General features: G+C 39.2%; 1 protein-coding gene across 1 annotated transcript in view; it reads left to right on the plus strand.

The window, feature by feature from the left end:
- Nucleotides 1-13,669: 13,669 nt before the first annotated feature.
- The window catches only part of CAPZA2 (capping actin protein of muscle Z-line subunit alpha 2), a 55,176-nt gene continuing 43,502 nt past the window's right edge, over nt 13,670-25,343 (plus strand). The window contains exon 1 of the mRNA XM_047095324.1: nt 13,670-13,819. Within this exon, the coding sequence (XP_046951280.1) occupies nt 13,781-13,819 (39 nt within the window). The 5' untranslated portion in view covers nt 13,670-13,780. The remainder of the gene's footprint in view (nt 13,820-25,343) is intronic.

Below are 25,343 nucleotides of genomic sequence, written 5' to 3' on the forward strand. Positions count from 1 at the left end.
GCCAGGTCACGATCTCGCGGTCCGGGAGTTCGAGCCCCGCGTCAGGCTCTGGGCTGATGGCTCAGAGCCTGGAGCCTGTTTCCGATTCTGTGTCTCCCTGTCTCTCTGCCCCTCCCCCGTTCATGCTCTGTCTCTCTCTGTCCCAAAAATAAATAAACGTTGAAAAAAAAAAAAATTTAAAAATAAATAAATAAATAAATAAATAGTTACTAAGTACCTACCCTGAGCCAAATTCTGTCCTAGGCACTGTGAATGCAGCAGAAGGCAAATCAGACCTAGATCCTGTCCCATGAAGCTTATAATTTAGTTGAGGAAAGTGGACACCAACCAAATAATATACAAAAAAAAAAGTAAAATAGCTCCATGGTGCCAGGAAGGCCTATGATGAGGGATTTGGCCTCACCAGGAAGGCCAGATGACCCAAGAAACAAGATATCTATCTGTAGGAGGACAGCATTAAGGAAACAAAAAGGGTCACAAAGTGCAGTAAATTGCATATTCAGAGGCCCAGAAGAAGAGGGATCACAGGGCTTACAAAGAACCAAAAGAAAGCCAATGTGGTGAAGCTGAGAAAATGAGAGGCATGTGGTGAGAGCATAAGCTAGAGAAGCCAAAACATGAAAAGCCTGGTAAGTGACTCTAATACTCAAGGATTGGGCAGACAATGTGTGAAATGACAAGAGGGAGAGGCAAGACCTATGGTAAAATGGAGATCTAGATCTTGTCTCCAGGCACTCACATTCCATCTGAGTTTGAAATAAAACAACACTGTGCTGCTATATATATATGTATATATGTTTCACTGTAAATTTGTCCCCGCTGATATGATCTTCAAAAAATCATGCTTAAGAATTTTGTCTTGATCTCATAGCTATGTAGGAAGCTGCTGAAACAGAAGTCACATGGGGAGAGCTATGCTAACAGATTTGTATTTTGAAAAATGCAGTGTTTGGGAAAACTAAAAAAGAAAACAAAACCAAATTATGTATAATATCCTCACATGATAAGATTGCACCCACAAAACCAACACAGGATGTCCCTCCCAGCTACAGCATGATAGTAGATGGATTGGAGGTTCTACATAAAGTTGGTAAAGTGAACACATACTTTTCCCCCCAATCACAAGACCCCAATAAAAGGAACTTTTTTAAAATTAATGAACACACACAATGTGGGGGAAGAGGAAAGGATACAACAGTGCCAGAAATTTTGAGACTAGAAAGCAGGTAGAGGATGGCAGTAGCCTTGAGGACCTCAAGAAGCTAAACTTCTGGTGGCAAAACCCAAGAACCAATCTCATTTGTACCCACGGAATACTCAAGGGTCCATGACTTGATAGCACAAAATACCTTTGGAAATGGGGTGAAATGAGGCCCCAAATTATAGGGACCAGATGAAGGCTGTTTGAGAGACAGATAGATCCTTAGATGTTCTCCCCTACTCTGTACTGCTGAGCCATCCCCAGTCTACCAGAAGTCTGGAATTTTATTCTCTGGTAAGGGTAAAATAAAGGGATTCTGGGCTGGGGGATACCAAGCATGGTTGAAGGTGACAATATCATCCAGTAATTAAAGGGACATCTGGATGGTGAATGATGAGACATCCAGCCTTCTTTGACTGGACTTCTCAAATGCTATCAGCTAGGCCTTCTCTCTTCTAATTCCAGAGATTAGAAGAAGAGTCTGCTCTGGGGATTCTGACCAAAACAAGAGGAGAATCATAAAATGGCCCAGTCAGATATTCCTAAAATAAAACTCAACTAGTTAGCCAAACACTCATAAACATGAGCCGGTAACAAATAAAATGAAAAACTCAGTAGTCAAGTAAGTCAGGGCTGTTATTTGAAAAATAGTAAAGAAATGAAAAGATATGTAAATATAGGAAAGAAAAGACTTTTAAAAATGGAGCACCAGGGTGCCTGGGTGGCTCAGTCGGTTGAGCGTACAACTTTGGCTCAGGTCGTGATCTCGCTGTTCGTGGGTTTGATCCCCACGTCAGGCTCTGTGCTGATAGCTCAGAGCCTGGAGCCTGCTTTGGATTCTGTGTCTCCCTCTCTCTATGCTCCTCCCCTGCTCACACCCTGTCTCTCTCTCAAGAATAAGTTTTTTTTTAAAGATGAAAAATAAATAAATAAAAAATAAAAATGGAGCAGCAACCTAGGAGGTAGAATGTACAAATAACTGGAATTGCAGAAAGAAAGTACAGGGAAGGTGAAAAATGAAAATTATCAATGAAATAATTTATGTAATTTCTCAGAACTGAAGGACATGATTTTCCAGATTGGAAGAACCCACAGGACCCACTAAAATTGATGAAAATAGACCCGCAAAAGTCACTTGTGTCATTTCAGAACACTGAGACAAAGAGAAGGTCACATACACAGACATACACACACAAATCTAGAGACAATGGAAAAATGCCTTCAAAATTCTGAATGAAAATGAATTCCAATTTAGAATTCTAGATACATCCAACTATCAATTAAGCATAACAGTCAAATAATGATGTTTTCAGATATGTACAGTTGCAAAAATTTACCTCTTAGATACCTTTTCTCAGGAGGCATCTGGACTATAAGTTCTATAAACATAAGGGTAAATGAAAAAAAGAGGAAGTCGTTGGATACAGAAAATAGGAGATCTGACACAAAATAGATCTCAAATAGATTCAACACAGAGTACTAAAGGAATCGCCAAGAGAATGAGAAAAGAAGACACCGAGATGATACCTATAAACTTGGCAAAGAGGGGGCATGTCCAGATTGGAGAACCATATACCTCGAGAAATAGGACAGGTTAAATGCCTTCAGGATAAAAATGTCTGCTGTAATCTGAGGGCTGAATGCCGAGGTAAGCCTGGATCAGACCTGTGTCTGTACTTGGCTTGCTTTGACCATGTGCAGAAGTTCCTGCTGTCTCCTCCATGCCAAGCCAAAGACCATCTGCTTGGACCATTTGAGAACATCCATCTCACCCCACAGAAGTACACTGCTTCAACCTGATCCTGAGAGCAGGAGGTTGGCCATTGTGAGCTCAGGACCTGAACACACAAAGAAACCTACCCACTCCCCTTATTTATTCCTCAGATGTCTCAAACCTGGTCCACATTCCAGTACCAACTGTGGTGGCTCAGTGTTTCCTGGGATTCTGTCATGCCCTTGCCCCCTGACTTCCCCAGAGAGAGCATTTGTAAACTCACAGAAAGTTGAAGCCGGATTATAATCCTGAGATGATTCAGATGATCTTCTCCAGGAAGACTTCGTCTATCATTGGCAATATTGCCCTGTCCTTATACAGTGAAATATGTGCTTGAACATCAAAGTTCTTTATCACCTTGTACATTCATTTACATACAAACTGTTGTTAAAATAGTAGATATTATAAGGAGAAAATAAGTGGCACACAATGATCCATATTGAATTCATGATAGTGAGGGAGGGACAGAGGAGAATGAGATGAGGGAGGAAGACACAGGGAACCTCAACTGTGTAAGTAATGCTTTATTCATAAACACCAGAGCTGAAGCAAATATGAAACAATGCTAGTTAGCATTTGAAAAAGCTGGGCTGTGAATATGCAGGTGTTTAGTATACTAATCTATATTCTTTTTTTTTTTTTTTCAACGTTTATTTATTTTTGGGACAGAGAGATACAGAGCATGAACGGGGGAGGGGCAGAGAGAGAGGGAGACACAGAATCGGAAACAGGCTCCAGGCTCCGAGCCATCAGCCCAGAGCCTGACGCGGGGCTCGAACTCACGGACCGCGAGATCGTGACCTGGCTGAAGTCGGACGCTTAACCGACTGCGCCACCCAGGCGCCCCTACTAATCTATATTCTTAAATGCATTAAAATGAATTGGAGGGAGGTTAGACTAGAGGCTTACACGTCAATCCTTTTTTATAATGAGTCTGTAATCCTGCCCTGCTTTCAAGCAACACATTAGCCTGCTACAGTTTCATAGATGCTGGAAGAAAATACAAGACCTCTTGCTCAGAGGCAAAGTGTTTTATTACTCATGGCACACCAAGCACCAAGAACATCAGCATATTTGCATTAGTTTTCTCTGATGCCCAAGTCTCATCTGGCAACAGAGATGGGTCCAGATGGAAGCCTGCATGTGTAATCGGGTGCATTACGGGAGAAGAACCTTGAGCTTAGGGAACCCAAACGTCTTAGAGTGGGAAGTAAGCATGCCTATGCATTGCTCTGGAGGAAGATATTATCCTCCAGGATTGTTTACTATGCAAACTTCCTTTAGAAAGATAGTCCAGAACAAAGGGTAGTCAGTCTGCTTGCAAGATGTGCCAAAACATGAAGACCCATGGAGAATTACCTCCCAACCTATACACTCAAATCACTCTGTACGTTTCCTTCATTGCACTTATCACAATTGTAATTCCATAGTTATTTGAGTGATTATTTGTTTATTATCTGTCTCTCCTTTAAATAAGTAGCTAGGCAGGCGCCATGTCTGCTTTGTTCATTGCTGCATCTCCAACTAGTAGAGTGCTGGCATATAATAGAAGCACAATAAATGAACAACTGCTCATGCATTAGTAGACTTGAGTACACTAGAGACCCAACCAAAAGAAAGATGAATGACAGGTTACTGATGTCACAAGTCATAATGTACTTTAATGATAAATTCTTAAATTCTTTTTTTAATATTTATTTTTTTTGAGAGAGAGAGAGATAGAGGAACAAGTGGGGGAGGGGCAGAGAGAGAGAGGGAGACACAGAATCTGAAGCAGGCTCCAGGCTCTGAGCTGCCAGCACAGAACCCAACATGGGGCTCAAACCCATGAACCTTGAGATCATGACCTGAGCCAAAGTCAGTTGCTTAACTGACCAAGTCACCCAGGCACCCCCAATGATAAATTCTTTACATTCATCCAGCACTTTCTCTTTTACAAAGCCCCTTTTGTACATTATTTCATCCAAGTTTCACAGTAAGTCTTTGAATTGAATCAACACGTTAAGAGACTTATCCAAGACTATTAGACTTTGTATACAGTTTTATATTAGTTTCAGGTGCATAATATAGTGACTCATCAATTCTATACATTGCTAAGTGCTCATCATGATGAGTGCACTCTTAATCCCCTTCACCTGCTTCACCCTCAATGGACTTTTTAAGTGACAAAAAACAGAGCTGAAATCTGCATATTCTAGGCCAATACTCTTTCCTATATTCCATAAGGTTTTTTTATCCATGACAACTACAAGGTAAGACATTATCAAAACATCTTTTTAATGTTTCATTTAAATGAAAAGTTGGTGGAAATATTTTGTATATCCATTATGGTTACGACAGTGAAGATGAATAAATAGATTTCAATTTTCCCAGACTCTGAGTTACAAACAGTAATGCTTTACATATTTATAAAGTATGCAACACTTATATATTACTTTATCCTCATAAAACAGTGATGTTGGTACTACTTTTGTTTCCCTTTAAATTTTTTTTTAACATTTATTTATTTTTGAGACAGAGAGAGACAGAGCATGAACGGGGGAGGGGCAGAGAGAGAGGGAGACACAGAATCGGAAGCAGGCTCCAGGCTCTGAGCTGTCAGCCCAGAGCCCGACGCGGGGCTGGAACTCACGAACCGCGAGATGGTGACCTGAGTTGAAGTCGGAGGCTTAACCGACTGAGCCACCCAGGCGCCCCTTGTTTCCCTTTTAATGGATGATGTAATTGAGGCCCAGGATGATTTCACTAATTGGCAGAAATCATAAGCTATTTCTCCCATAAGTTAAAATACAGAAATGTTTGACTGAAATATGGTGCTTTTTTACAAAAGAAAATTACTTTCCCAAGATGTAGACATCCCTTTCTTTAACATCACTCAAAACGGTCTACTCTAATATGTGCTCCTATACATCAATCTCTCACTTTGGTTTACTGTGTCAAATGTTGTGGAGTTATGAAACTGTTTTTCTAAAATGAGCCAATTAATCAAAGAAGCAGTTGGTATGTAAATCCATAGAAGTAATCACATGTACTCTTATCTTCGGAATCTAGATTTTTCTCTAAAAGTATTAAGATTTAGGTTTGAATAATTTAACATTGTAGTATGCCTTAAATTCACACTTTAGTCATGAAATAGGCAGTGTAGCAGATTAGGAAATACAAAAGAGTAGAATTTAAAAGCCTATATTTCCTCCTTCCATCCATTATTGCAATATGTTTTACGTCCAATCTCATAAAGAAAACATTTCTCATTTATGCCATTTATTTTGCACTTATCACATATTGCCTTGCAGGCTTATCTTATAACCAGAATATAAGTTATTTTAGGACATGGGTCATATCCTGTGGTTTAACATTCTCTCTCCTCCACCTCTCTGCTTTGCATAGTGTCAAACCCCATTCAGGTGAGCTCCTGGCTTTGCTTTGCTCTATTTCTCTCCACGTTGCAAATCACCTACAAAATTAGCCCTACACTATTCCCAGGGCTAATCTTACTTGAGGCAAGAGTAGATTAAAGTCTATTCAAATCAATATTTTGGGGCTCATCCTCAAGGCTATTCTAACTCTGATGAGGTGCTCCAAGCTTGACAACTGGCCTCCCAGCTCCAATCTGGAGCCCCAAGTGCCCTCATGTGCAAAACCTACTTTCTATTCTATTGCTGTTCTTATGTTCCTAATCTGATTACTTTTCAGAATACCTCAGTCACTCCCAAGAGAGGGGAAAAGGCAAGTTGAGATTGGCTCTATCCCTCAGGGGAAATCTGGAATATAAGTTACACCTCAAAGTTGTTCTGATCTGGGGCTAGGGAGCTGGGGTTTTGTACTCATCATTTGACAGCCATTGGTTAAGAGCTGCTTCATTGGACCTAAACTCCCGGCTCTATGCGTGCTGGCAGGACAGCCTCAGCAGTGCAGGAGCAGTCTTCCAAAGAATAATTGCAGGTTCTGTGAAGCAGAGGCAAAAAAGCACAGAAGCCCAGAAATAGTCAAAGTGATCCAAAGGGATCTGGTCAGAGCAGATGTGTCTGCTACAGCCCTATCCATCAGAAGAGGCTCACAGGAGGAGACTGGAGAGAAGTGAGCACCCTACCACACAGCCTGGGACAGTGGCTGGAGATCAGCCAGCACCTACCTGCAAAAGATGCAGCTAAAGTCACCAGAAGAAGATGAAGTGACATGAACACTAAGCTGTATGTCCCATGAGGGGAGAACCACATGAGGAGGAAAGACTCCAGAGCTACAACATTGGGAAAGGTCTGATGAGGCAGGCAGCAGCGGAGGTGATAAAGGCCAACGTCAAAAGGCAGAGGAAGATGGCAGAGTAAGTACTTCTAAATGTACGTGAATCACCATGGCACTTTCAAAGAACCAAGAAGAGGGAATTTGAGCAGGTACTCCTGCGATTCTTTGGCTTCACCTGAGGTAGAGAAATACAATTTTATTGTAGGCTGGTATGGCCTGGGGAAACACTAATGACAAACTTATCTTTCTGCTCTATTGCCATTCTATCATGGAGTCCAAATAAGAGTTAAAAGTATTATTAGACATTAAGGGTAAAAAAATCGAAGATATTAGATCTATCTTCCACTTACTACCAGCAAATCTGTTCATTGTTTTGCTTCACCTTTCCAAGTCAAGTCTGACTTAATTTTTCACCCATGCCCTGAAATTTATGTTGGCCATATAGGGGATTTTTAATTTTTTTGTTATTTTTTAAAAGTTTAATTTTTTTAGTAATCTCTACATTCAATGTGGGGCTTGAACTCATGACCCCGAGATCAAGAGTGGAATGCTCTTCTGACTGAGCCCAGGCATCCCTATAGGGAGATTTTTAAAGTGATAAATTAGTCTAATACTTTCTATGCTGTTTTTTAAGAGTATACAAAGGAATCATACTCATTAATTTATTCCATAAATACTTTGTGAATTAGGTAACAGATTAACTGGGTAAAAAAGATGAAAAAGAAACAGTCTTATATTGAATAAGAACAAACATACATGGAATGATGAACATCAGATTCAGATTAGTGGTTATCCATGGGAAGAAGGAAAAGGAATTAGATCTGGAAGGGGTAGACCATGTTTGTTTGTTTTAGAGTTTTTTGTATATCTGAAATATTTTGTAATAATGATTCAAATAAGTACATGGGAACAATTACAAGCTGTAGTATTTCCTTGCCTCACCGTTACCTTGGGCACTCCCCATACCTTGTGCCTCCTTTGGGACATTGCGTAAAGATGCTGAAGGCTTGAGCTTACAGTGACAGAGAAATTAAAGATCTGGAAATTAATTAGATATTTCACTAATGACTGAATATGTGGTAGTGAAAAACAGGAGTATTTGTATGGTTTGAGGATTGCTGGAGAAAATGTTTGCTCTCCTGGTCTGGAGTCTCAGGGCCACATTTTAGGGGAATCTCTAAACCACATAAGTGTGGCTAGCTCAGTTCTTCAGCTCCCATTTAAAGATGTGAAATGAAAGAGTCATTCAATCAATATGCATTCTAATAAAGATTTTTTTTAAACCACTTATGTGCCAGACTCTGTGTTTGTCAGACAGCTAATTAAGAAATAGTCTTTGGGGGGGGGCGCCTGGGTGGCTCAGTTGGGTAAGAGTTCAACTCTTGATTTCAGCTCAGGTCATGATCTCACAGTTCACATCAGGTTCTCTGTGCTGATAGCACGGAGCCTGCTTGGGATTCTCTCTCTCCTCTCTCTCTCTCTGCCCCTCACTAGCTCATGTTCTCTCTCTCTCTCTCTCTCTCTCTCTCTCTCTCTCTCAAAATAAATAATAAACATTAAAAAAAAGATTAAAAAAAAGAAATAGTCTAGGTTCTCAGGGAGAGATTGGTATTATAATATGATAATTATAGCTAATGTTTTATTGAGAACTTTGCTAATGCCTGTTCCCAGTGCTAAGCACTTTGGCCGTACTATCTCAGTAAATCCTCACAACAGCCATATAAGGGAGGCACCATTACTATCTTGAATGCCTAGACGGAGAAACCAAATTCCACAGTGAGTCACCACTTGAATACATGACAAAAATTTATGGAAAACTTTGTGAGAATCTAGAATAAGAAATTACTAGCTTTAGCTAGAGGATTCAATATGAGTTTCATGGGGAAAAAGGGATAACTGAACTGTAAAGGATAGGTAGCAAAGAACATTCCAGAAAGTGCTTCAACAAAAGCCTAAGAGGGTGTGATGCCTAAATGAATAACTTTCTGTGTTTCAATGACATGCATTGGGGGCAGTGGCAGAGGTGGGTTTATTGAAGTTGGGAAGAACCAAATGATGAAGGATGGCATATTCAGGAGAGAGGAAGAATTTAAAGATGAGCTTCTTCAATAATTCCTTGATATGTCTACAATTATCTATACCAGGCTTCTCCAAGCGTGCCACTTGTGTGGGCCTTTTCAAATATAGCTGAAGAAATGAATTATAGGTAGGACACACTTAACTGCAAGTAATCAATAGTTTAGGCAATTACTTGATTTAGAAAGACAATTACTTTTTTTTTCTTTTTTCTTTTTGAGAGAGAGAGAGAGAGAGAGCACGTGCAAGGGAGAGGGGCAGAGGGAGAGAGACAGAATCTCAAGCAGGCCCCATGCCCAATGCAGAGCCCAACATGGGACTTGACCTCACGACCACGCGATCAGGATCTGAGCTGAAATCAAGAGTCAGACACTAACTGAACCACTCAGGTGCCCCAAGACAATTACTTTTAAAATATACATGATTTTTGACACTTTTCTACTGCCATAAAGGACATTATTTGAGACCAGTTGTGTTCATTGATCATGAGAGTAACAAACAGCCAAATATTAGTTGTCTAACACTGGTAGTTTTTCTCAGAAGTGAGGTAAGCCATACTTTTAAATTATAGACATTAGTTTTCCAGTACCAAGATTACATAATATGGTGTTATAGACATCTATATCCAATGCAACCATTTCGCACTTAGTAATATTTATCACCTTATTATACATTATATGATCAAGCTATATTTATATATATTTTATATATGACTATGTATATATAATGTGTGTATGCATATGTATATATAATAGTATTAAGAACATGAGTCTGACTATAAGGACTTTAGCTTCTAAAATGATATCAGTTAGAGAGGTACATGGGTGGCTCAGTGGGTTAAGCGCCTGACTCTTGATTTCAGCTCAGGTCGTGACCTTAGGGTTATGAGGTCAAGCCCCCCGTTGGGCTCTGTGCTGGATGTGAAGCCTGCTTAAAATTCTCTCTCTTCCATGGGGCACCTGGGTGGCTCAGTCAGTTAAGCGTCCAACTCTTGGTTTCAGCTCGGGTCATGATCTCATGGTCTCACAGTTGGTGAGTTCAAGCCCCACATTGGGCTTTGTGCTAACACTGCGGAGCCTAGTTGGGATTCTTTCTTTCCCTCTCTCTCTGCCCCTCCCCTGCTCGCTCTCTCGCTCGCTCTCTCTCTCTCTCCCTCTCTCTCTCTCAAAAATAAATGAATAACTTTAAAAAAAAAGATTCTCTCTTTGCTCCTTCCCTGCTTGTGCGCACACGTGCATGTGGCTCTCTCTCAAAAAATTAAAACGATATCGCTCAATGTGCAATTTTTATCAAGTCATTTCATTTATCTAAGACTCAACTTACCTGTAAAATGAGAGGCTTGCAGAATCTAAGATTGTGATTCTATGAAATTAGGGAACTTTTGACCTTGATAAATTTAAAATTAGTTCAGGACACAGAGCATAGCCACAGGAAAAAAGCTTAAGAAGCACACAAGGAACTTAACAACAAACACTACAAAATGAAGAATTAAAAAAAAAATCAGGTTCTGGGGGTGCCTGGGTGGCTCAGTCAGTTAAGCATCAGACTTCAGCTCAGGCCATAATCTCACAGTTTGTGAGTTCAAGACCCACATCAGGCTCTGTGCTGTCAGTGTGGAGCCTGCTTCAGATCCTCTGTCCTCCTCTCTCTCTGTCCCTCCTATGCTTGCACACACTCTCTCTCCTCCTCAAAAATAAATAAACAAATATCTTTAAAAATATTGTATAAAAAATTTTTAAAAATCACGTTCTGGTTCAGTTAATTTCGAAGGCAAAGATTACACCACTAGTAGGTAGAATAAAGGTGAGCTTAGAAACAGTCAGAAGAGGATAGAAATTCTTACTAGGTAGAACAGTGTGGGGAAGGAATTTTTTGTTTCTTTTCTCTTCATCATAAAATAACTGATTATCAAGAATGCTAGTATATTTCAGGGCGCCTGGGTGGCTCAGTCGGTTAAACCTCCGACTTTGGCTCAGGTCATGATCTCATGGTCTGTGAGTTCGAGCCCCGCGTCCGGCTCTGTGCTGACAGCTCAAAGCCTGGAGGCTGTTTCAGAGTCTGTGTCTCCCTCTCTCTGACCCTCCCCCGTTCATGCTCTGTCTCCCTCTGTCTCAAAAACAAGTAAACGTTAAGAAAAAAAAATTTTTTTAAATACTAGTATATTTTTACTTGCAGTCATATAGTGGTTACTCCATATTTATACCTATTTTGTGTGACAGTTTGATATCTTCCCAGAATTCTTAGGGTACATGAATTCTATAATTTCTTTTAGCTGTATTAAGAGGATGGTATTGGGAGATTTTTGAAAGGGTTATCAGAAATTATACATAGCTACTGGTTGTGTCACTATGGAAGCCATATATAAAGTATCACCAGGGTTATGAAGATAGTCTGACTCAAATTATTGCAGAGCATTACCAAATTTGGGTGAGGTTTCTAGAGGAAGGGAGAAGCTGATTAGCGAAGAGATCATCTACTGAGTACCCACTGTGTACACATTAATATAGGTGTTGCTAAGTAAACAGAAACCAAAAAAAAAAAAAAAAAGAAGGGAAAACAAAACCAGAAGTAGAGTTGATGCAGCAAGTGGTGGTGACTAAAACTGAAGGAATGGAAGAGTAATCAATCGCCTTCGTTAAGTTTTGTTTGGTAGAGAGTGCCTAGGCTTTAGAGAGGAAGAAAGCAAGCAAGTGGAAACAACATTGGATACAGAATAAGATGCCTGGGTTCTAATATCAGTTTAGTCACTTAGGTGCAAACTTGAAAAATTATTTAGCCTCAGTTTTTTTCTCCTGTAAAATGGGTATAATAATGCTGACTAATACCTTACTTCATGAGATTGCAGTGAGAAATACATGAAGCAATGATCTGTACACTGTAAAAGAGTGAACATGCTATTTATTTACATCCAGTGAGGTCCCTGGCCAAACGGTGCAGTTTTTTTCTCTATCATGTCTTCTCTGCACCATTTATCCTCAACAGCACACCTGCTTTTTCCTGCATGTGTCAGCAAGCATCCCCTTCCTGTTCTCTCTGAATGGACTACGAGCTTTTCGGTAGCACGGTTTTTGTTTGTTTTCCATCCACAAGAAACAATGATTTGCATCTAGGAACACGCAGTAAATTACTTAATAACAGTATTTTATGTAGGTGTCATGATTTGAACTTGTTAAGGTACTTTCAGACGTGTTATTTACACCTTGAAGTTGTCAGATTCATCTTGCTAGATATGTTTCTGACGCCACGTCACTGTTCAACAGTTGTCAACAACTTCTCATTTTCTACTGAATGAAATTTTAAAAAGTATTTTTAAAATCGAGAGATAATTGAAATATAACATTGATTTAGTTTTAGGTGTACAACAGAATGATTAAAGTCCTAACTGCTGTCTATATTCTAAAACCTTGCTAACAAGTGTGGTCTCCAAACCAACAGCATTGGCATCACCTGGGAGCTTGTTGGAAATGCAGAGTCTCCAGCCCCAATGGACCTACTGAATCAGTAACTGCATTTTAACAAAATTCCGAGCCAATTCATATATACAGCTTTTACTATAACTCCACTGTCTTGCTAAACTTGAAGTGGTCACAAGTGAGGTTCCCAGATTTTTCAAATAAAAGTAATAGATTCCAAATACAATTTGAAAACAATGAATACTTTTTTAATATAGCTCAAATGCTTCATGGGACATACTTATGCTTAAAATATATATTTATTGTTTATCTGAAATTCAAATTTTACTGGGTTCTCTGTATTTAATCTAGCAATTAAATTCAAAAGAGTAGGATCTATGTCTAACATAACTTTGTATTCCCCTGCAATAGTACAGTGCTTTCCCTAACTGCTCAATGTTTAAGGAATAGACACTGAGCCTCTTGAGAACAGGGGTTTCTCTGGATTTTATTTAATGTTGTATATTCCCAGGGACTAACATAGTACCCGCCACACAATAAAGAACCAATAAATATTTCTTAAATGAATACATGGATATATCAAGAACAATGTTCTAATTATGGGCTGGGTTATGTGTACATATTTCCATAAAAACAGTATTTTTCTGGTAATTTTTAAAAAGATTGTTTAAAAAGCTTCTATTCGTACACTTTATCACATTTGAGCTAGCACAGTTGAGGGCTTGATGGGAACACAATCAAGGGCTCAGAATGTACTCGTCGCAGACTGGGTCCATATGGTCACTAGTGGAGAAAGGATCCTATACTCATGATGCTGACAAGCCTGCAGCAGGCGGCGGTAGGCGACTCCTCCTCCCTCCCAGGCCTTCCAGCCTCCTGCGCACGCGCACAGCCTCGTGCAGACCCCCGCGGGCCGGCTGGAGAGAGGCGGGGCTCCGGGGCGCGTGCGCGGCGACCTGGGCTGCGGGCCCCTCCCTTGGCGGAGGCGCGCGGCGCGGAGGACCGCACGGAAAGGGGGAAGTCAGGTGGCCGCTGCCGCCGCCGCCGCCGCCGCGGTTTGTCGCCAGAAGGAAAATGGCGGATCTGGAGGAGCAGTTGTCTGATGAGGAGAAGGTAAGTGCTGCGGAGGTGGCGGAGTCCGTCATTGGGGAGTCAGTAGAACCCTGGCGTGTCAGCCCGGATTCTGGCCGCCGGGAAGGGCATTGGTTTGTGCCCTCGGCTGCCCTTCCTCCTCCTCTCCTCGCTGCACCCTAGTGCCTGCCCCTGTCAGTCACCCGAGGCCCCGCGCGGGGGCAGGTCTCTGGCAGGCCTGCTCGCTCCGCTCCGCTCCTTGTAGGGTGTGTGCTCCGAAAATAGGAAGTAGGAGCCGGGCGGCGGCGCCTGGCGCGGAGGCGGGGGGCGCGGGGGGCGCAGAGGGCGGCGGCCGCTGGGAACCCTCTCGTTCCTCCTCGGTCGCGGGGCCCTACGCGGGGTCTGGGGACTGCAGACGGGTCCGTGTCCCGGCCTGGGAGCGGCCCAAGGGCGGTGCTCTGCCCGATGGCCTGGCCGAAGACTGTAGCCCGGGTGAGGGGTAAAGGAAAAAAATCGCATAGGAAGAAGACCTTCGCTTCTCCCTTCTACTCCCTCCTCCCAGAAACAAAATGCTTCCTTTTCTGGTTCTCTACGCTTTTTTTCCTTTCCCCGTGCAAGTCTCCCTCCCCCTCTCCTTTTTTTTCCCCCCTTTTCTTTTTTCGGCTTTAGCATTAGGCTTGCAGCTTCCGTGTTCCCTGAAAGGCAGCGGAGTGGTTCACAAAAAGACCCCCTCCCCATGGTTGTTTTCTGCCCCGGTTGGCACTAGCCCCTCGGGGGCGATTTGGTGGCGCTCCACCGTCCTGCTAGGACTTCTGAAGAGGGGAGATTGTGCAGCTCCTTTTGCTTTATCTTAGATGCTATGACAACATTGGAACCAGATGAACGATTTAAATTCTCAGGCATTTAAAATAAGAAATCTGATCATTGAAATAGTCTGTCTTGTTCGCCGTTTCCTTTGGCTACTGTGAAGGCCCATTCCCTGGTGAAGAGGGGGGGGGGCCCTACTAATTTTGAGTATTTTTCTGGGAAGGGCTTGGACGTTTCTCAAACTCAGAAGTGACTGACATAACCTGTGAATACAGTTTTCCAAGTGTCCACTCTTAATTTCACAGTGTTCTTTTTTTTTTTTTTTTAACTTCCCGAAGCAGAACCGCGGTGTACGAAACACACACACCTCATGATGTTTAAGAAATCCTCATGTAAACCTAAGGATGTTTTCAGTTGGAACTCCCTGCCCCAAGTGTTTTTATATCCTGTAATATAAACTTGCGCCGAAATGTCATGTTCTGTCTCCTTCCCGATGTGAATATGCAGAAGTCGGCCTCATCTTCAATTTCGGAAGTCTTTTTCTTTCTCTTGTGCTCTTTGGTGAAAGTGATAATAAAAGGACAAGATGGGGAGAACCAAGCAGATCCCTGTATACATAAAAGTTGCTGTGCCATTTTCACATGTGTTACATTGGTAAATAACCAGGAGTTGTCATCTGAAAATTTATGCAACCGGGCACACACATATTAAAGTGCTGAAAAGTTTTTAAAGGAATTCTCATGTTTTTATTCTACCGTTCTTAAGTACTGATTAGTAGTTCAAGTGGCTAGAATCTGGCTGAGGACTGAGTATTCAGTGTGGGAGTTAATATAGTCCTGTCATGTGTTGTAAAGGCCTAAAATAGCAAAGTTTTTTCAAAATGAGATGACAAGGTTCCTCATTATCTGGGCATTCTCAGGGCACTAAGGCTCCATAAAGGCGGAGGGGTAGGGTGTCTTATTCTCCAGGCTGCAACACAATGGTTTAAGAGTAAATGAATGAAAATTCTAATTTGAAGGAATTTGGTGTTTTTGTTTTTATTTCGAGTTTTGTAAGATTATTCTGTAGATATTTTCATATAGATTTCATTGATATATTTAGTGATTAAGAAGACAGCTGACCAAACTTCTGGGTTAAATTCAAGTAACTAGTTAAGTGAAATTCTAACACTTTTGTCACTTCAGTTATCTAAATGTTTTTTTTAATCTTTTGGGAGTAGGACAGCTGGGTATAGAATCAGAAGTAGAATTTTAAAAGGTGGTATTTTTAAACTAATATTTAAATCGTGTTACTTTTTCTGCCACCTTGTTTGTAATTTTCAAAAATAAGCTTTTAAAATTTTTAGGTTGTTGGAATTTCCATTATTGATTGCAGATCTGAAGAAGGCAAGCTGTTAACTTACATAGTACTCATACTTTGTATATGCATGGCTCAGACGCTAGATTCATTAATTTGTTGTAAGTTTGAGGTAGGTTTTATTGATACCATTTCATGTAATACCATTTTACAGATATGTCAGAAGCTTTAAGTAATTCTCCCAAGGACACCTAAGTAAAAAGTGACAGAGGTGGTATTTAAACCTGTTTGTCTGAAACCAAAGTTGATGCTCTTGTGGCATTATATTTCCTTAGTAAATGATGATAGGACCCTCTTCTGGGTTTATTTTTGTGTTTAATTTGTTGATGGCTAATGTTGAAAAAACAAACATAGTTCTTTTTGTTTGTAATAAAAATTGTAAATACCAAACATTAAATAATGTTGGGTTCTAAATTTAAGTTGTGTTTGATCATTTTAGAGCAAAGTTTATTACTGTTTAACACGTTTAAAAATTTTACGCTACTGGTATAGTTTCGTATCTGGTAGGAAGCATTTTAGAAATTAATCTAGAATAACATCTTTACTTTTTAAAATCATGTACAATTGCTTTGTGAGGATACCACTATGAAATTTAATAATCTTTCACCTTTGGCCACTGGGTTAATAGGGAATAAAATTATCTGAAGAAGCGCAGTGAAGTTCTTTAAAGTTTCATTTGTTGTAGTGTATCTGACTGATCTTTTTTCATAGTTTAGAAACTCTAGGCCAAAAATAATTCATGTTTTCCACTTCTGGGGTCAGCTGCATTGTACAGCAAAGCATTTTTGTGAATTTGAAATTATATGAAATTATGGTATAAGGCTCAAAGCAGGAGAATTATTCGCTTCACACCCCTCTGTACAGTGGGAAGTCACTCCTAAGCTCCAGAAGGAAGACAGTTATTTGTTGGAAAGGATCCGGCTCCATCCCCCCCCCCCCATCCTCCACCCAGCATAATCCCTCTCACCTTTCCCCAGTGATTAGTGGTCCACTTCCATAGTTGCAACTTTTATATCTTTGTAAATGTGTCTTGAGTATATAGCTCGGCCCTAACTTCTCTTCTGAGCACTGGTCGCACATTTTTATTATTGGTCCTTTTTACAGGAGATAGTTAATAAGATGTGTTTAAATGGAACCTTCCTACAAGTAAATACATGAAGTCCCTCCCCTTTCCCCCTACACAAAGTGGGGCAGAAATCTATCTCCTCTTACTCGTTTTTCTCTTTCTCTATTCCCATTATTCTGGTCATCCAGGTTTTTAACTTCAGCTTTAACTTTTGTCTCCTTGAGCTCTGTACCTTACAATCTGTTTCCGAATCTTGTCACTTCTATCATCAAAATGTTTCTTATGCTTAAAAAGGTAATTCATTGATATTAATATTTAGTTTATTACTTCTCAGTTGACCAGACTATTAACTGTTGTTACTTATGTTATTAACTACTCTTGTTTAGTAATAAAATTTTACTGTATGAACAGAATGCAAATTGATTGTAGCTGCTCTGTGACTACACAGTTAAGGAAATAAAGAAATAAAGGCAGGGGAAGAAAAGTAGGGTTAGAAGAATGTCATAGCTGGTCTTTACCTTCTGTTGTATTTGCCACTGATAGGCTTTTATTGTAAACTTTCTAGACTAGTGCCTCCAACTTCTTGTATCCAAGCCATGTTTTAATATGTTTATATATTCCCAAACTTTTAGTTGCTGAATCCTCCATTGCCTTTACTAGGAAGCTCAACTCTTAAAAATGATATTCATGGCCTTGTGTTCCATTCTAACCTAAATAGGTCTGACTCCAATATATGTACTGTTATTTAATCATACTGTGAATTCAGAGACCTACATGTTAGTCCATGTCTAGCACCTTGGGTAAATTATTTAGCCTCTCAGCCTCAGTTTCCTCTAAAATGTGAGGATAAGTGTAAATGGTACCTGGCATGTAGTAAACACACAATACATTATAGTTATTTTTATCTGTAGATGACTTCTTACCCACTTTGAGTGTTGGTACTGCTCCCTGATCTGTTCTTTTTTTTTCTTTTTTTGAAAGATGAAAATCTTACTCATTCCTCAAGATTTATCTCAGATCACATGACTGGTTTAATAACTCTTCTGAACTCTGTATCATTAGTATTAAATACAATTTTGCATAACAGTTATGTGCTTAACTGTCTTTTTCCTCTTGTTCTGGAATTCCTAAGTACAGAAATAATATTCTTAGCATCTGTCATTTTGCTGCATGTGGTGAGTAGAAGGGTTCAATGAGTGAATGAAAAAGGAAGTAGAAGTAACATATAAAGTCAAGTTTTTGAGGGAAAATTTAGGGTACATGAATTTTTCATTTCTAAATAATGCTATAGATTTTAAAGATTTAGATAATCAAATGAAATTCTTGGTGCTCCTTAAGGTACAGGTACAGCTCCATATTGGCTATGGTTTAAATCATTCACACATGCTAAATATTCTTTATAAGTAGTTTATATAGTTCTCCCTTACTATATAATCATTATTTGGTTTCAGAAGTTTTGTTAGGGGGCTCAGTCAGTTAAACGTCCAACTTCAGCCCAGGTCATGATCTCACAGTTCGTGGGTTCGAGCCCTGCTTCGGGCTATGTGCTGACAGCTCGGAGCCTGGAGCCTGCTTCGGATTCTGTGTCTCTCCATCTCTCGGCCCCTCCCCTGCTCATGCTCTGTGTCTCTCTGTCGCTCAATAATAAATAAACATTAAAAAAAAATTTTTTTTTTAAGTTTTGTTTGTATTTGAAAGCAATGTAAGTTGCAATCATAATTAATATAAAATTTACAGTGTTCTTATTAACCAGAAAGTAAACTAAACCAGTAAGCTATTAATGTAGAAAATATTCATTCCTAATTTCATTCTGTGGACGAATGATTCTGTCATTGCATGAACAGAATGTAAGACTTCCTATAGCAAGCAGAAACTTTATAGCTGCTGTATCATTAGTGGAGTTTTTTAGACTTTGCACATTAAAACAAGTTGGTAGTACTTTTTTCAGTGCTTTTGGGAGCCATTTCTACATAAAATAAGGATAGTTAGATACATAGAACGTTGTGTCTTAGTGTAAAAATATGGGATGTAAAAACAGAGCAGAGTGCAAAGTAATGTTTAAAGTTGAAAGCATGACTGGAAGACTTGACCTATCGTTCTGTGCTCTGACCTAAAAGCCTGATTGCCTGAAGCAGTAACTTATTGGAAAAGATTTGTGCATGTCAGAAAAAAAACTAGGGGTTCCATAAAACCATCTATAGTTGTCAAAAAAGGAGAATTTCACAAATTTTGTTTTGAAGGTTAGATGTACTCTCTTTACATTCTTTCTCTTATAGCATTTATTTAAGCATTTCACTTTGAACCTAATGTCTGAGAACTTTCCTTACACATTTTAGTTCATAATGTTTGTATTGACTGTGAATGGAAATAATTTTTGAAAACTGCCTCCACGTTTATTCATTTACCAAATATACCATACTTCATTGATTCCAGTACTCATAATTTTCCATATTTTAAATATGCCTGGGTGCCTCAGTTGGTTGAGCGTTCAAACTCTTGATTTCGGCTCAGGTTGTGATCTCACAGTCATGGGATTGAGCCCTGTGTCATGCTGAGTGTGCAGGCTACTTAAGATCCTGTCTCTCTTCCTTTGCCCCTCTCTTCCACTTGGGTGTGTGATTCTCTCTCTCTCTCTCTCAAAAAAAAAAAAAGAAAAGAAAAGAAAAAAGAAAAAGATCTCTGGAATCAGGTTCCATTGTGCAGTCAATGGCTTATGATATTAATCAGTAGCGTTTTTTCTTTTTTAGTGGTACATTAAATTATGCCTCTTACATTGATTGTGAATCAAAGTAAGCAAGGATATAATGCGACCACTAACAACCTAAAATCTTGGCATGAGGGGCTTGGGGAAGGGAGCTTTATATGGCATCTCCTTACACATTCTGTTTAATATGTCTAATGTGGATCAGCAGCAGAAGGGCCCTGCTCAGTGAAGGCATGTAGAGTTTCAGGCTGTTGGAGGATTTCAGTGTGAACTTGGGCTTTTTGATGTGGTATGTATATATAATGGAATATTATTCAGCTATGAGCAAGAATAATATCTTGCCATTTATGACAACATAGAAGGACCTTGAGCACATTATGCTAAGTGAGATAAGTCAAAGAAAGACAAGTACTGTACGATATCCCTTAAAATGTGAAATATAAAAAAGTCGAGCCTGTTTTTAATTAAAACAAAAAAAAATGAAAAAAAAAAAAAACCCACCAGAGCAAAATAGTGGTTACCAGGGGATGGAGGTTGGGAGGATAAGACTGATAGTGTTTAAGAGTACAAACTTGTAATGAGTTGTAAATAAGCCATAGAGATGTGATATACAGTATAGTGAATATAGACAATAATATATAAAGTGTGTATAATATAAAATAGTAATGATAAATATTGTTTCAATGGCAGTCATTAAGAATATATAAATGTATCAAAGTAACATGCTGTACACTTTTCTTTTTAAGTTTATAGCAAGAGCGTGAGAGGGGGTAGGGGCAGAGAGAGAGGGTGAGAGAGAATCCTAGGCAGGCTCTGTGCTGTCAGTGCAGAGGCCCTTGTGGGGCTCAATCTCACGACTGTGAGATCATGACCTGAGCTGAAATCAAGAGTTGGATGCTTAACCATCTGCACCACCCAGGTACCCCGTCATGCTGTACACTTCATGTTTACAGTATGTAGCATGTCATACTTATAAGAAAATAGATACCAAAAAAACCCCACAAATTTTAGACTTTTTCCCCCACCGTCCTGGTCCTGGCAGCAGTGGGAAGGAAATGTGAATAGCACACTGATTTTTAAAGTTGCCCCTCCCTCACCACACATGCACTTGGAGATCATTACACTACTGCTCAGGTTTTAGTTAACTAAAGCAAGTTATATCTATAAACCTAATTTCAGAGGGGTCAGGGGAGTAAAAGAATTGTAGCATTTGTGACTAGCAGTAATGACACCATGTATTAGGTTTCAGACTCACTGAAGTTTGGTGATTTGATCACCTGTTTGGTAGATGAAAGATTATAGATTCAAAGATAAATTATACACACACACACACACACACACACACACACACACGTATATGGATGTATACATAGTATAGCATCAAAAAGTAATAAGTTCATGGAAATTCAGAAGACAGAAAAATTACTTCTGCCTAGGAGGATGGTAGACATCAGTTGGGGTGCAGGCTCATGCCTCAGTGCACAACGAAGGAAGTAAAAATAGGAAACTGGGAATGAACAGAGAGTATGAGTTATATTAGGTACTTTGCAAGTTAAGAGATGCAAAGATGAACTGTGCTACTGAATAGCACAGGGTTTTCTCAGCCTCAGCATTATTGACACTTGGGGTCAGAAAACATTGCAAGGGCTGTCCTATGCACTGTAAGATGTTTAATAGCATCCTTGGCTCACATGGTGCCAATAACACCTCCCTCCCCTCCCCTGGAATGATAATCAGATTGTTCTCTATAGGACAAAATTGTCCCTGGTTGAGCACCTTGGCTCTAGACATACTATAGGAGCTAGTAAGAACAGTGGGAACTTGAGTTAAGTGTTAAGACGTGACTTAAAGTAGTTTCACAAGACATGAAGAAAAAAAACATTGCTAACAGATTTCAGAGTTGGAATCAACAGGACTTGGTGAGTGAATGTAGTGGAAATGGGAGAATCAGGGATAACTGAACGTTAAAATCTGGATAACTAGGAAGTGGTACCACCATTAACTGGGGAACTCAGGAAGAGGATGGACAGCGGGGAGGAGTAATGGTGAGTTTGACTCAGGTTATACTGAAATGCTAGCAGAATGTCTGTTTGAACATGCCTAGAAGATAGGGAAACAGAAATGGAACTTGGAAAAAACAGTCCCAGATATTTTATACAGATTTGGAAATTTCTCTTTTGTGGCCACAAGATGGAATAAAACTGTTAAAAGAACAAGCTTAGACATAGCAAAGAGGAGAAGTCAGAGAGCATATACTTTTGCATATACACTTATTTAGAAAATATAAGGAGAGAAACAAGAAGGTGAGGGATGATCCTTGAAGTAGAAATCTGTGTTGTAGTACAGAGTAGGTGCTAATGTCACAGAACTTGAAGAGAATTTCTAGAAGGAGCAATAACAGCGTTTCAGAGATTAAGAAGGAATATAGGTTTGAGAAAAGCCTTTATATTTAAGATAAAGGGATGAGAAACATTTTATCTATGGTATGCCACTATCTATACTACATTAATCTCTCAGTTGTCAGAGTAATTTTGTTGTTATACCCGTTTTATAGGGGGAAAACTAGCACAGATAAGGCTATTTAAGCAGTGGACTAGAGATCACTGGTGGCCCTTTTTTTTAAGTTTTTATTTAAATTCCAGTTAGTTAACGTACAGTGTAATATTAGTTTCAGGTGTACAATGTAGTGGTTCAACACTCCCATACATCATCCAGTGCTCATCACAACATATGCATTCCTTAATCCACATCATCTATTTCACCCATCCCCCCTGCCCACCTCCCTTCTGGTAACCATGAGTTAGTTCTCTATAGTTAAGAATCTGTTTCTTGGTTTGCCCCTTTCTCACTTGCTCTCTCTCTCTTTCCCTTTGCTCATTTGTTTTGTTTCTTAAATTCCACATATGAGTGAACTCATGTGATATTTGGCTTTCTCTGGCTAACTACTTTGCTTAGCATAATACTTTCTAGCTCTGTCTATGTCCTTGCAATGGCAGTATTTCATTCTTTTTTATGCTTGGGTAATATTCCATTTATATATTTGCCACATCTGTATCAGTTTGCATTCCCACCAACAATGCCAGAAGGTTCCTCTTTCTCCACATCCTTGCCAACACCTGTCATTTCTTGTGTTCTTGATTTTAGCCATTCTGACAGGTGTGAGGTGATACCTCATTGTAGTTTTGATTTGCATTTCCCTAATGATGAGTGATATTGAGCATCTTTTCATGCATCTGTTGGCCCCCTGTATGTCTTCTTTGGAAAAATGTCTGTTCATGTCTTCTGACCATTTTTAATTTGGATTCATTTTTGAGATGTTGAGTTTTAAAAGTTCTTTATTTTGATACTAGCCTTTTATCAGGTATGTTATTTGTAAATATCTCCCATTTCATAGGTTGCCATTTATTTATTTATTTATTTATTTATTTATTTATTTATTTATTTATTTATTTATTTATTTTTAAGTGGGCTTCATACCCAGCGCAGAGCCCAGTATGGGGCTTGAATTCACAACCCTGCGATCAAGACCTGAGCTGAGGTCAAGAGTTGGCCATTTAACCAACTGAGCCACCCAGGTGCCCCTTGTAGTTTGCCTTTTAATTTTGTTGATTGTTTCCTATACTGTGTAGAGGCTTTTTATGTTGATATATTCCCAAAAGTTTATCTTTTGCTTTTGTTTCCCTTTCCTCAGAAGTCCTATCTAGAAAGAAGTTGCTACAACCAATATCAAAGAAGTTACTGCTGACGTTTTCTTGTAGGATTTTTATGGTTTCCTGTCTCACATTTAGGTTTCTCATACATTTTGAGTTTATTTTCGTGTATGGTAAAAGAAAGTGGTCCAGTTTCATTCTTTTGCATGTTGCTGTCCAGTTTTCCCAACACCATTTGTTGAAGAGACTTTTTCCCTCTTTCTTGCTCTGTCAAAGATTAATTGACTGTAATTGTGGGTTCATTTGTGAGTTTTCAATTCTGTCCTATTGATCTGTGTGTCTGTTTTTGTTCCAGTACCATACTGTTTTGATTACTGCAGTTTTGCAATATAACTTGAAGTCCAGAATTGTGATGCCTTCAGCTTTTTTTTTTTTTTTTCAAGATTGCTTTGACTATTTGGGGTCAGTTGTGGTTCCAAACAAATTTTAAGATTGTTTGCTCTAGCTCTGTGAAGAATGCTATTCGTATTTTGATAGGGATTGCATTAAATGTGTAGATTGCTTTGGGTAGTATAGACATCTTAACAGTATTCTTCCAATCCATGAGCATGGGATGTCTTTCCATTTCTTCCAGTTTCTGTCATCAGTGTTTTATAGTTTTCAGAGTACAGGTCTTTCACCTCTTTGGTTAGGTTTATTTCTAGGTATCTTAATTGTTTTGGGTGCAGTTGTAAATGGGATTGATTCCTTGCTTTCTCTCTGCTGCTTCATTACTGGCATATAGAAATGCAACAAATTTCTGTACTTTGATTTTGTATCCTGAAACTTTACTGAATTCATTTAACAGTTCTGGCAGTTTTTTGGTGGAGTCTTTTGGGTTTTCTGTATAGAGTGTATCATGTCATTTGTGACTAGTGAAAGTTTTACTTCTTCCTTACCAACTTGGATGCTTTCTATTTCTTTCTGTCTGATGGCTAGGACTTCCAGTACTACGTTAAATGAAAGTGGTGAGAGTGGACATCCCTATCTTGTTCATGACCCTAGAAGAAAGGCTGTCAGTTTGTCCCCTTTGAGGATGATATTAGCTGTGGGTTTTTCATAGATGGCCTTTATTATGTTGAGGTGTGTTTCCTCTAAACCTACTTGTTCGGGTTTTTTATTATGAATGGAAGTTGTGCTTTGTCAGATGCTTTTTCTGTAGCTATTGAAATGATCATATGGTTCTTATCCTTTCTTCTAATATGATATATCACATTAATTGATTTGCAAATATTGAGCCACCCTTGCAACCCAGGAATAAATTCCACTTGATTGTGGTGAATGATTTTTTTTTTAATGCATTGTTGGATTTGGTTTGCTAGTATTTTGCTAGCATCTATGTTCATCAGAGATATTGGTCTGTAGCTCTTTCTTTGTGGTGTCTTCATCTGGTTTTGGTATCAGGGTAATGCTGGCCTCATGGAAAGAATTTGGAAGTTTTCCATCATTTTCTGTTTTATATAGAATAGTTTGAGAAGAATAGGTATAAACTCTTTAAATGTTTGGTAGAATTCACCTGTGAAGCCATCTGGTCCTGAAATTTTGTTTGTTAGGAGTTTTTGATTACTTATTCAATTTCGTTGTTAGTTATCAGTCTGTTCAAGTTTTCTATTTCTTCCTGTTTCAGTTTTGTTAATTTGTATGTTTGTAGGAATTTATCCATTTCTTCTGTCCAGTTTGTTGGCATAATCTCATATAAGTATTTGTATTTCTGTGATGTTGGTTATTTCTCCTCTTTCATTTGTGATTTTACTTATTTCAGTCCTTTCTCTTTTTGATAAGTTTGGCAAGAGGTTTCTCAATTTTATTTTTTCAAAGAACCAGCTCTTGATTTCATTGCTCTGTTCTATTGATTTTTTTTTTTTTTTTTTTTTTTTTTTTTTTTTTTAGTTTTCTCTATCATTTATTTCTGCTCTAATCTTCATTATTTCCTTCCACTGGTTG

This window comes from Lynx rufus, unplaced genomic scaffold, assembly GCF_022079265.1.
Source record: "Lynx rufus isolate CCGP_SWC_20201006 ecotype Redwood Valley unplaced genomic scaffold, mLynRuf1.p SCAF_4, whole genome shotgun sequence".
Taxonomy (NCBI): Eukaryota; Metazoa; Chordata; class Mammalia; order Carnivora; family Felidae; genus Lynx; species Lynx rufus.